The following is a 12,386-nucleotide window of genomic DNA, read 5'->3' as shown; positions in this document are numbered from 1 at the left end:
TCCACAAAGTCCACTATCACTGCAGCCCTCCACCAGTCGGGGCTTTATGGCAGAGTGGCCCCACAGAAGCCTCTCCTCAGTGCAAGACATATGAAAGTCTGCATAGAGTTTGCCAAAAAACACATGAAGGACTCCCAGACTATGAGAAATAAGATTCTCTGGTCTGATGAGACCAAGATTGAACTGTTTGGTGTTAATTCTAAGCGGTATGTGTGGAGAAAACCAGGCACTGCTCATCACCTGCCCAATACAATCCCAACAGTGAAACATGGTGGTGGCAGCATCATGCTATGGGGGTGTTTTTCAGCTGCAGGGACAGGACGACTGGTTGTAATTGAAGGAAAGATGAATGTGGCCAAGTACAGAGATATCCTGGAAGAAAACCTCTTCCAGAGTGCTCAGGACCTCAGACTGGGCCGAAGGTTCACCTTCCAACAAGACAATGACCCTAAGCACACAGCTAAAATAACGAAGGAGTGGCTTCAGAACAACTCTGTGACCATTCTTGACTGGCCCAGCCAGAGCCCTGACCTAAACCCAATTGAGCATCTCTGGAGAGACCTGAAAATGTCTATCCACCAACGTTCACCATCCAACCTGACAGAACTGGAGAGGATCTGCAAGGAAGAATGGCAGAGGATCCTCAAATCCAGGTGTGAAACACTTGTTGCATCATTCTCAAGAAGACTCATGGCTGTACTAGCTCAAAAGGAGCTTCTACTCAATACTGAGCAAAGGCTCTGAATACTTATGACCATGTGATATTTCACTTTTTCTCTTTTAATACATTTGCAAAAATATCTACATTTCTGTTTTCTTTCTGTCAAGATGTGATGTTGAGTGAACATTAATGAGAAATAACATGAGCTTTTTTGATTTTAGAAAATGGCTGCAATGAAACAAAGAGTGAAACATTTAAAGGGGTCTGAATACTTTCCGTACCCACTGTATATATATGTATATATATATATATATATATATATATATATATATATATATATATACATACGTGTAAATATATATACATACATATATATGTATATATACACACATATGTGTGTATATATATATGTATATACATATGTATACACGTGTGTATATATATATACATACATATATGTATGTATATATGTGTGTATATATACATATATATGTACGTATATGTATATCTACAGCTGTATCTTCTTGTAGCAGCCTATGATCGGAAACATTGTCAAACGGTCATTTGAAGTGCTTTGCTTGGATTAACTGAGTGACAAACATACCAAAGACAAAGTAGTGTCAGCTAAAAACCTTTTTTTTTTTCTCCATAGACTTTGGTGAGGGGGTGAGTCATTTACAAGCATTCCCATTAGATAGGATGGTGAATTAAGCAATACAATATAAGTGGCTAAAATGGATTTTCTCTTTGGGCCTCTGCTTTGTTTTAACTCAGAAAAACCTGAACTATCACTTTAAACTCTTCATTTATAAAGTTGAAATTAGCAACAACAAATAAAAAAGCCAAAACAAAGTGATATCAACGCCTGTAAAACAAAACCTGATCAAATGAATGACGGCTCAATTTAATCTAACTGCTTTGGCTTCAGGTTTCCCTTCACCAGACATGAGGCATCGCTGCCTGTTACTCTTCCTATCATGTGGTGAAGCTATAAGTAAGTGTCATTAAACGTGGACAACATAAAAAATAGTCGGCAGCATAAAAAACAAAACAGGAAAAATCTTTTAATTAAGCAAACTTACAGTTACAAGCCATAATTATGTGATTAGAGGAAGGTGCCAAGCTGATGTTGGCGACATGATGTATGCATTATTTTTATAAACTCAAGATTAACCCCTGTGTTTTACTGTATGTCACAGACAGAATGTCCTCTGACCAAGACGTCCCTCTGGTGTCCATGAGGAACCTGCCTTTGGTCTCAGTGCATGAAACACACAGCGTAGAACTGACGAGTAAAACATACTGGAGACGCAAAACCATAACATCCAAAAGTAACGTATTTAACATGTACATGTTCTTTCCTTGTGTATGATCTCAAATCTGAAATGTACAACAGAAGTGGGAGAAGCAGATGGAGGGAACGTTGTTTCAGCTGAAGACTCATCTGTTTCTGTCAAACTCCACACGCTAGTTTCAATTTTGCTCATGCACATTTGCCGACTCCGACACCAGACTCCTCATCCATGCATGGTTCTTCTAAACAATGTGACACACGACGACGCTTTCACAAATATTCGTGATAATAATTAGAATAACACACACACGCACGCACACACACACACGCACACGCACACACACACACAAAAGCTGGTGCTTAAGAACAAAATAAAGGAGCACAACTGCATGTGATGTGGGAAACTGGGAAGAGTTTAAAAAAAGAAAATCTTTAGTGAAGCAGATTGTAAGGGTGTGCTAGGATCATAGCATGATGGTAACATGGTGGACAGGCTCGGTTACCAACATTTCTCCCCTTCCATCAACTGAAATGATGTTACATATCCTCTGCCCTGCAGTGAAATCCACACACCACCAACTTCCATCCTTTCCTCCACTGCTGCTTCCCCCCTTCCTTGCCATCACTGCACTGCCTGTTCGTTGGCGGTGCTACCAGAGTCCTGGGGCTTCATCACATCAGGCAGTTCTGGGGGGCTGGAGAAGGCCTCGATGTGCAGCTGCTCAAACATCTCATCTGGAGGGAAGAGTTTCACCTGGTTAACACTCATGTCACATAAGCCCCATTTACACCTGCCATTAAAATGCCTTTTCTGCGGCTAACATGTTAGCATCTACACAGCAAATATACGTGAGATGCACCGAAGACAGATTGTCAAACCACTTCATGAGCTGATCAGAGACGCACTGTGACCACACACATTGAACAGAAGCCTTCACGGACTTGTAGTCTGCTACTGAACGTCCACCTAACGGGAGGGATGACTGTGATCGGACAGACACTGGAGACACGTTTGGTTCAGATGTAACAGGTGAAGAGCCATCTCTTCACAGAAAACACATTCTAATGCCAGGTGTGAAGGGGTCAAAGGTGAGGACATTGACAAATACACAGTCATTTTCAACAACAAGGGGGATCTGCATCAACTCAGCTGCTGCTTAACCTGTAAATAGTAAAAGAAAGGTTTTTATCTACACCGGCTTAAAGGTGTGGTTGAGGTTATGATTGTATGTCAGTTTAGTGTCCTTTCAACTGAAAACAGGCTGTCAAGCAACATTATCAGACCTGACTGAGGGAGCGTCTGTGTGTATACAGCAGCAGAGCAGGGGTGGGCAGTAGAATTCACTTTTGAAACTTCTCGTAGACGCTTCTTTGTGTTTGCAGTAATTAATGGACGCTCAATGGTAAAATCAGTAGCCAACACATTTAATTGTCGATAATTGTGAGCTATGTCATCACAGGGTTTTTTCTGCTGGGAGTTGCACATGTAGTGAACAGCGCGAGACGTGAATATCAGAGTGAACACCCTCTCACCCAAAAATATCAAAGGTATGCAAGCATTTCACTCTGCACACACCAAGGGAAAAAAAAAATCACAGTAAAATATGCACATGGTACAACGGGAGCACACCGGTAATGCACGAGGAGGCCCGTTGGACTTCTGGATGATGTGGACACAACTTGGGAAAGCTCACTGCATATAGACATATATAGAGTTGTCTTGGCTTTTAACATTAATATGTTACTGTAGAGCTAAAGATCCTCTTTAGAACAACTGTGTGTTATTCACCTTCACCTTCTTTTTCATTTGTTCACCTCTTTTTTCACGTTTACATTTTCACTGCCTGACCTACAAGTTAATGTTAAAAGTCAAGACACAACATGGTTTGAAGATATTTTCTTTCAAGTTTAGCTTCTTGGCATATTGAAGTTTAAATGAGTAATGTTAACTCTTGTTAACACCCTTTCTTTTTTAATCAAATGTATGCAGTCGTCTTGAGAAGAGCAAAAGGGTATTCACCAACTCAGTTTTCAGTACTTTTGTAGATGTATCCTAAACAGCAGCAATGTTTATTAAAATATACATTTTTGCTTTAAATTTTAGTTAACACAGCGAGTCATTGTGCTTTTCAATAGTTGACCATAAAAACAGTCATTAGTTGCAGCCATCTCAGTCTGCTAGTACAAAGTTGCTGTTGTCTCAACATAAAACAAATGACTTCCTGTGAGCAGCACAAGAATGTCCCTGAGCGACACAAGATCTAAACACTGCCATACTGAGAAACGCAGTCATACGCAACTTAATCAGCACTGTGTGAATTCTTTTGACAACAATCTATGAATCTATGTTCTGAATATGTTCACTCTTTACACCTGGCATTAAAATGTGTTTTCTATAATCATATTACAATCAGATAGCGTCTGACCACTTGTAGATGCAGGTGTAAATACACCCGAGGACCGATTGTTATAGGATCTGCCAAACCACTTCAGGAGGTGGTCAGAGACACATTGTGACCACGTTGTCTCCGAAGACAACTTCCTGTCTTCTTTCGAAGACAACTTCCTCTCCTGCGTCAAAAAGCAAAGAGGAGTCCATAGAAGAAAGAAAAAACATTCTAATGCCAGGTGTAAAGGCGGCCATATTAACAAATGAGGAAGTAGGAGACCTGCAGCTCCTGTGAAACTCCCAGATCTTCTCTGTGGTGTAGGAAAGTGAGCAGTATATAATCTTTACTGTCCTCTCAGAATGCTTGTCCAAACACAAGATAAAGCTTAAAATATATTATGCTGGGCAATAATAATAATAATACTAATAATAATAATAACAACTTGACTTTTGTCATCAGCTCAAGGAGGACAACCAGCACAATGTTGGTGCTAAATATGCCCCAGTACCTCACAAAGCCACACTGAACTATCACTTTCCTTTGTTTCTAGAATAATACTTTTTTTTTCTCCCAGTTTTTACTAAATCTCCCTTTTATGAGCTTTGGACTTACTTACTAAAAAGGCAATTAAACTGCTCTTTATATTGGTTCCAACAAGATGTGAGTACACGGTGGAACAATGCTGGGAAAGTCTCTTTGAACAAAAGCGTAACTTACATCACAGATTATGAACTCCCCGTGACCTTCACTTCACACCTTAATGGAGAACATCCTCTCTCTTCTCCCCTTTGAGCAGTTAACAACAGAGCTCGGCTCATCTGATGCATGTGGCAGACTCTGTTCCCTTAATTGCAGTTCTAACGCGTCTTTTACACAAAGAGGTTGAGACAGACCACAGATTGAAAACAATGAAAAGTGCGCTGTCTGTCAGAACTTCATCGCAACTGTACTCGATCCTCGTCATAAAGATCATTACTCGAATGTGGGGGAAAAGCAGCGCGTAGAGAAATGATCCAGTCTGCGCTGGATACGGAGAGTACGCTTGCGGACGGAGAAGCGCACAGCGCAGGAGCAGAGCACAGGACAAAAGGACGAGGGGCATGCACCCTCGACGTCTGATATGTTCAAAGAGATCATCACCTAAATATTTTCATAGCTTCTTAATTGATTTGTTCTTTGAAGCATGACTATTAATCTAATCTGACTTCAGTGAGGTAAGTACACACAGTCCCAGCCATAACAACAAAATGGTACAGAATTTGCATAATAATTTCTTTTCAGTGTTTCCTGATTTTCGGTTCCTATGCTACTTGAGTATTCTACTTCCTGTTCATAACTGGAAAGGAAAAACCAAATCAACAAAAACTCTGGACATACATACCATTTATGCGAAAGGCCAGACCAACTGTAGCTGGGGCCTGAGGTCTGGCAGTTTGGTTGGTAAATCCACAGTCACCCAGAGTTTTAATGTCCTCTAGCAACTGGTCGTCCTGTGGAACAACAGATTAAAATGTCAGATTAAATCCAATGATGCCACAAAAAACAAACATTTGTGTCAGACGATGCTATAATTCTCCAGCTTCCTCTCACAGTCCAAATACATGTAATGTGGGGATTAGGTAAAGTGGACACGCTAAATTAACTGAACATAAGAGTGGATGGTTGTTTGTCTCTATGTGGCCCAGTGATGGACTTGCGATCAGTCCAGGGTGTACCCCGCCTTTCGCCCTATGTCAGCTGAGATTGGCACAGCACCCCCCACGGCCCTCGTGTGGAGGATAAAGTGGTAGAAGATGGATGGATGGATGATGCTGTAATTCTGTTGGTCATGTGGTGTTTGCCCTAAACTTACTTTGTAGAGCCTCTGATCTTCAGGTGATCTTTTAAGTATTCCCTCAACAATACGCTTCAGCTCATAGACAGTGGTGGACTCCTTGGCATCTGTGAAGATTGTAGTCTTGTGACGCCGGATCATTAAGAACACGTCCTGAGAGAAACAAGCAAAATCAGATGTTGGGGAAAAACTATGTAAGACTAAATTCAACATGTGTTCTCTCTCAAATGAGAATTTGACAGAGATTTCAGTAAAGAATATGACAATTCAGCAGCTTAGGTCATTTTAGAACGCAAATTCAGATATATTTTTTTCATCTGACAAAATATTAAAGTCATAAGAGTTTTTTAGTTCCTGTCAATTTGTCAACTGTTCACAATCCCTTAATTACGCATGTGTACACTGTAATAATCCTACTACTGATGAATAATTAGTCTTAAAATTAAATAGTAGGTTGTTTCTCTACTGACAATTCACTCTTTAAAGAGCTAACCTCGAACTGTGTGTACTAGCATGCAGACGTAGCTCTAAGCTAACGTTAAATTACCCAACACAAAGCTTCGTCACTTTAGTGAGATAAACAAAGGTTTGACATGTTCTTCTAAGTAAGAATACGCTGTACGTCTGACAATTGAAGTCCAGTTAGTTTGGACGAATCAAACTGAGTTAGCATTCTGACGCTACCTCGCTACAATCTTTCCTCATACAAGCTAACACAGCAAAGTTAGCTTTAGCTACCTAGCAAACACAAAGTGAAATAAACAGTCTTGTGGCCTGCATTATCATCTGTCGTCACGGCGTACATCATTTTACCAAAGTATCAAAAGGTAAAAATAAAATCTATATCTCAAAAAATATCATACACGTGTCGACAACAATGAAAATTATAGTTACCATTTCAAGTGGTCAGCTAGCTAGCCAGTAGCACCAGCCCTGTGTTAAAGTCCCAGACTGCAATTCGCCTGCGAAACGCAACTCGATGGCAAACGTCTGAAGGCTTGAATGGCAGCAAGTCTCAGCTCAAGTGCTGTTGAGTGAGTGAGTGCACAGCGCTTCAGCAGGGGAGTTAAGGCTGGAGCAGACAGACCAGTGTTTCCCACTGCCTTCAGTGCATACAAAACCTGCCAGGCAACACAATAAATGCAAACTGAGAGATTAATCTGTTGGCTTTGGTTGAGCCCAGTGCAGTATCAAGTATTTGCGTCTCTCACTCGAGCGTGTTCTCTTCCCTCGCAGCCTTCCCTGAGTGTTTCCTCTAGTGTCTGCATGAGGGTCTGTACAGGGGGGAGTTCACTGCAGGAGATTCGGGACTTGTGGCACAGCTGATGGACCAAAGACGATCCAGCCAACAAGGCTTTGGTCCACAACTCTGGGACCTCGAGTAAGGTCTACACAAACAGGAGCAAAGGAGTACACTTAGCACACACAGCTCTTTATCTTACAGTAAGACAAACACTCATGATCTGATATGGATTTGACGAGGGTTAATTGGGACCATTATTAATGACACCCAGAGGTTCTCACATTGATGGAGTTGATGGTCTTTGGGGACGGATGAGGGATGAGGGTGATGGTGGTGAGGAAGGTGTGAGCCTGTTCCTCCTCCAGCTCTCTGTTTCTCATTAGGTCAGTCAGTAGCACGATGCAGTTTTCAGAGCCACACACTGGTAATGCCTCTAACAATGGCTGCCTGTCCAAACAGTCAATCAACATCACTATACGGCAGAGAGTCATGGACAAGATTACAGAAGTCAATCTTACCCCTGCATTGTGTCTCCTGAATAGTCTCAAAGGACACAAGGGAATAAGTAGGAAAAATGCCCAGTGGCTGAAGGTGGCGCTCACTAATGCCAAGAGAGTTATTCTGAGACACTGGGCAGAAAAAAGCAACTCAACCTACTCGGACTGGTTCAATGCCATATCAGAGACGGCCTCATATGAACGTTACTATGTAAAATAAGTGGTAAATTGGACATCAGTACAGAAATCTGGGAACCTTTTTAACACAGATCAGAGCTCTTTAATCCAGACCTAATCCTGATAATTATCTGTCTGTGAATGACCTATATGACAAGACTATAAATGTCTATCCTATTAACATTATGATTTTAAAAACACAAATATAATCTGTTAAATAGTTATGAATATGAATCTGCAGCCGAGATCCAGTTAAATTAACTAAGAAGAAAACAGGACACTAATGGGAACAGTGCTTCCAGCTCTGTCCTATGATAAAATCTGCTTGCGCCAGCACTTCTACAACACACTGTAACTTGTTTGTCCACCCCCAACAAAACAAGAGCCCATATGTAAGTTATCTCAGGGTCACTGTGTAACCAAGTCTTTAAATTATATATTCTTTAAATGTTGTGTCCTACCTAAAAAGCCATTATCTTTTACTGCGTGTTTCAAAAAGTCATATCAAACTGTCGCTCATATTGAGGGCAACAGGTTGCTTGTGGTTTAATAAAATAAATAAAAGGAATTTGAATTGCCTACTAGCATCAAATTAATTAGGCATGAAATGGTATGATGTGGTCAGGTGTGTAAATATTGTTGAGTGATGCGACTTCCTGAGGGGAAAACAAAACCCACAACGCGTTGTTCAGTCCGTAAGTGCTGCTGGAGGCTATGTTACACGAGCAGTTTCCAGCTTACAGTCGCTACAGAATCTGCAGATCTACAGACACACAACACAAAGAGTGGAATCACTGTTCTCAAAATGTTTTACTTTATCTTTAGCGTTACCTCCATTCAATTTAGTTAAGCCAGTAAATATGAGGTTGCAGCTAAATGGAATCCGTCAGTTGAACTCCATGTCTGCCGTGTTCCCAAATGTTGTTATGTATCCATTGCATTAGTCTTGATGCAGTATTTGTTCATGCATGGTCATCCACTGCAGTGTAGTAACTATTCAGTAAATACTGACCAGTCGTTGCGACACTTGAAAGATGCTTCTTCCCAGAGAGTCTTGAGTTGAGGGAGAGTCAGATGTTTCAGTAGAAAAGCCAGGTGCAGGAACTCCTGTGACACCTTTTATGATCAGATATAATACACACAGTATATGATCCTGCTTTACAGTTATAACACACGCACAAGCTGCCTCCTGTGAACATCCCCACACAATAATTACATCACAGACAGTTGGCCTCTGGCTCTGAGGGCCTCTTTTTCAAAAAAACTCCCAGGTAAATAGAGCATAATTATGGTTACCGCATTGTGTTTAACTAACCATCTGTGCATGTGAGTCATTAAAATATTTGGCTTATACAGGCAGCAAAATCCTAGGGGAAGTACAACCAAACACAAATACGTCAGTGCAGTGGGCGCTACTCAGAAATTCATATTCTGATGAGGGCGCAACAGTATTTTAATTTTAAGTAATTTTTAAGAATGCATATTGCCTAAAAATAAGTTACAAGCTGACGAATCAGTTTCATTTGAGGCCTACCTGTTGTGGGTTTGAGGTGAGGCTACATAACATCCTGAGAGTCTGACGGGCTTGTTGTGGGGTTGACAACCTGGATTTTCCTGGTTGTGCTCTTCCCTCCTCCTCAAACATCAGGTGTGTTTGCACACTATGACTCAAAGAATCTGCAAGAACAATCAGGAGTGGCGGATCATTCACTGAATTTAGGCCAACACAGGCATGAGACGTGATTTTAATGTGTTCCCGACCTGCTCCTGAAGGAGATCCTGGCTGGGCTCTGAGCAGAAGGAGCATTGACACCGTCTTTGTCCTCACCAACCCTGCATTACTGGACCACAGTGCCATGGAAGAGGCTTCCGTACAGTTGACCTCCTCCATCACAGTAGATCCATGTCGCTGAACACAATGCAGTTCGGACTGCACTGACTGGCAAAAAGACAAGAATCAATCCTCGTGAATCAAACCAGATTAATGATGGTACTATATTTACAATAAGGATGGAAAAGGAATTTTCACTTACTGTATCTTCAGTCAAAGCTACAGAATGAGGCCAGAGGTTTGCCATCCTGGACTCATGACACTGTTTTAGATCCCTGGTCTTCAGCAGGACAGGGCCTCGCCTCTCATACCTGCTGGTGCACATCCCGTACACATCTGTCTAACAAAGAGGCATTAAAGATAAGTCAAAAAATGACTGTATGTACTATATACTATATACTATATACTATATAATAGTATAATGGTGATAATGACGGTTGTTGTTAGTGGGAAGAGTAAGAGGTATTTGTCAGACAAGAGGAAGTAGTTGTTACACTTCTGCGTAAATTGGGCATAGACCCACATCAGTCCTTACCTCCTTTCTTAACTCCTGTTTGGCAGACATGTGGGAGGTCTGGAGCATGCTCAGTATAGCTCTTTTAATGTTTAGGGCCCACACCTGCTCCCCTTCCTGGAGACACAGAGCCGTGACCTTTCCCCCCTGGAGGGAGAACTTGAGGCGCGTCCTCTCCAGTGACTCCCTGGGACACAAAAACACCAGATGAGCCCCCCGAGACCCAACAACAGACAAGCGGAGCATCTGAACAGAGTATCACATTCAAAGGATAAACATTTGTAGCATTCCAAAATGATCCAGACTTTAACTGTGATCGCTGCAGACAGAGATCACATACACATCTGCAAAATAACCGAGCAGATGAAAGTGAAATCCATTAATTCATTCATTTCATAAAAAACGTTTAAAAAAACCCTTTGTATTACCTCAGACTTTTTAAGCGCTGCACAGAGTGCTCCTTCTGAGGGGAAAGCCTCTTAATCTGTGGATTCCTAATCTGTTGGACATACATGAACTCACACCCATCAAGCACATTATTATAGACCTTTTGGGGTATGTTATTGACAATTTTGAAAAAACTGACCTGCATCATAAGGTGACACTTCGTCACCACATTGATATCAACCACACAGTCCAAAGCCAGTCCATTCCTGCCAGCATTAGAGCCATAAAGGGTGGTGGTAATTGTTGTGCTATATCTGTAAGTATACCTCACCCCTCTCTGAAAGGATAGATCAGGGGTAGGAAATCCTGTGGATATGAAATAATGTGAAATAAAGTTTCATTTATTAAAGTAACTGAAGAAATACCTGAAGCAACCTACACGAAAAAAAACAAATTTGATGTGCATCACAGAGGAATAAACAAAATCCTTACCAGCACAACTTGAGTCACAAAGATTTGGTTCCACCTGAGAACAATCACACACTGCACAGAAACAGGGGAATGAAAATCTCAGACATACAACAAAGACATGTAGAATACTTCTATAAAACAATCATGTCAGCACAACGTTGTTTTCAACGAAAAATGAAAATGGCACAAATTACAAAGCCATAAAAGCTCACCTTGCAGGAGGAGAAAAGTCAGTGCAACATGCAGACAGTGAAGCCATAATATGAACACAGCCATAGCAACCTAAAACTCACTGCAGGTCTGGCTGCCTCTATGCAGCCTCATGTATGTGAGATGAAAACGAAGCACTGTTCTGAGCCACTGAATGACCACACTTGTACGTGGGCTTCAACAGTGACCCGTAACCCTCGCAGCAACCAATCAGGAAATACCTTCCAAGCTGGAGCTACAAACATCCAAAAGGCCAATCACTTGACACAACACTGGGCCTCAGAAAAAAAGAGGGTTTTTCTACACCCCCACCGAGTTGGACCGACATAAGACATGAGCCACATATGGAGAGAAAAGTCAGTTAACTGCAGGGAAGTTAAACCATAGGAAAATTGATAGACTTAGTATGATATAAAATATGATAATAATAGTTGTATTACTTTGATTAAATTTTACTTGAGTAAAAATATAATTATCAGTCTAAAAAATGACCCAAGTAACAGAAAAAACAGTAAAATCCTTCTTCTTACCTTTGATGTTCTTCATTTGTATGCTTACAGCCCTGGCTGGTTTGTCCATTTTGGGCACCTGTAGAAATATAAAGGCACATAATAGCAGCCTCCTCAAAGCAAAGCATTTTTCTTGAGTGTGCATTAACATCAAATTATTCAAATTATTTTTGAATTTTAAATCAGTTACACCCTTATACAAATACACTAGTATAGCGGTAGTATGTTCTATTTCTGCCAATAACCCCTTCTAAATGTCACACACTGGATACACAAAATACAGATTTTTACAGAGTACAAGCACACACAAAACACTCAGTTACAATAACACAAGTAAATGTAATTTATAGATAGATAGATAGATAGAT

The 12,386-nt window shown here is 41.0% G+C and overlaps 2 protein-coding genes across 2 annotated transcripts; both read right to left on the bottom strand.

Moving 5' to 3' along the window:
* Positions 1 to 1,700: 1,700 nt before the first annotated feature.
* LOC122760745 (elongin-B-like) lies at positions 1,701 to 7,136 on the bottom strand. The gene is made up of 4 exons (XM_044015906.1): positions 7,074 to 7,136; positions 6,198 to 6,332; positions 5,727 to 5,835; positions 1,701 to 2,690 (listed from the first exon to the last, which is right to left on the bottom strand). The coding sequence occupies exons 1-4, from the start codon at positions 7,074 to 7,076 to the stop codon at positions 2,578 to 2,580; spliced, it is 360 nt and encodes a 119-aa protein (XP_043871841.1). The 5' UTR covers positions 7,077 to 7,136; the 3' UTR covers positions 1,701 to 2,577.
* On the bottom strand, positions 7,118 to 12,091 carry LOC122760746 (vitellogenin-like). Its single transcript, XM_044015908.1, has 12 exons — positions 12,040 to 12,091; positions 11,321 to 11,371; positions 11,028 to 11,194; positions 10,870 to 10,940; positions 10,463 to 10,628; positions 10,130 to 10,267; positions 9,858 to 10,035; positions 9,631 to 9,773; positions 9,109 to 9,212; positions 7,704 to 7,869; positions 7,391 to 7,567; positions 7,118 to 7,300 (listed from the first exon to the last, which is right to left on the bottom strand). Exons 1-12 carry the CDS (start codon positions 12,086 to 12,088, stop codon positions 7,118 to 7,120), a joined length of 1,593 nt encoding a protein of 530 aa, XP_043871843.1. The 5' UTR covers positions 12,089 to 12,091.
* Positions 12,092 to 12,386: the final 295 nt, after the last annotated feature.

Source organism: Solea senegalensis, unplaced genomic scaffold (genome assembly GCF_019176455.1).
Source record: "Solea senegalensis isolate Sse05_10M unplaced genomic scaffold, IFAPA_SoseM_1 scf7180000014031, whole genome shotgun sequence".
Taxonomy (NCBI): domain Eukaryota; kingdom Metazoa; phylum Chordata; class Actinopteri; order Pleuronectiformes; family Soleidae; genus Solea; species Solea senegalensis.
Note: the sequence above shows the minus strand (reverse complement) of the source record. Positions and strands in the feature narration are given on the sequence as shown.

Bases quoted from the DNA above. Each gene is read 5' to 3' on its own strand.
- LOC122760745 (XM_044015906.1), bottom strand. The intron at 5,836-6,197 runs GTAAGTTTAGGG...GTTGTTCCACAG, and splicing joins AAGATCAGAGGCTCTACAAA to GACGACCAGTTGCTAGAGGA. The intron at 2,691-5,726 runs GTATGTATGTCC...TCTTCCCTCCAG, and splicing joins TCTGGCCTTTCGCATAAATG to ATGAGATGTTTGAGCAGCTG.
- LOC122760746 (XM_044015908.1), bottom strand. From the start codon at position 12,088: ATGGACAAACCAGCCAGGGCTGTAAGCATACAAATGAAGAACATCAAA. The intron at 11,372-12,039 runs GTAAGAAGAAGG...GTTTCTGTGCAG, and splicing joins ACAAATGAAGAACATCAAAG to TGTGTGATTGTTCTCAGGTG. The intron at 10,941-11,027 runs GTCAGTTTTTTC...TATGTCCAACAG, and splicing joins AGTGTCACCTTATGATGCAG to ATTAGGAATCCACAGATTAA.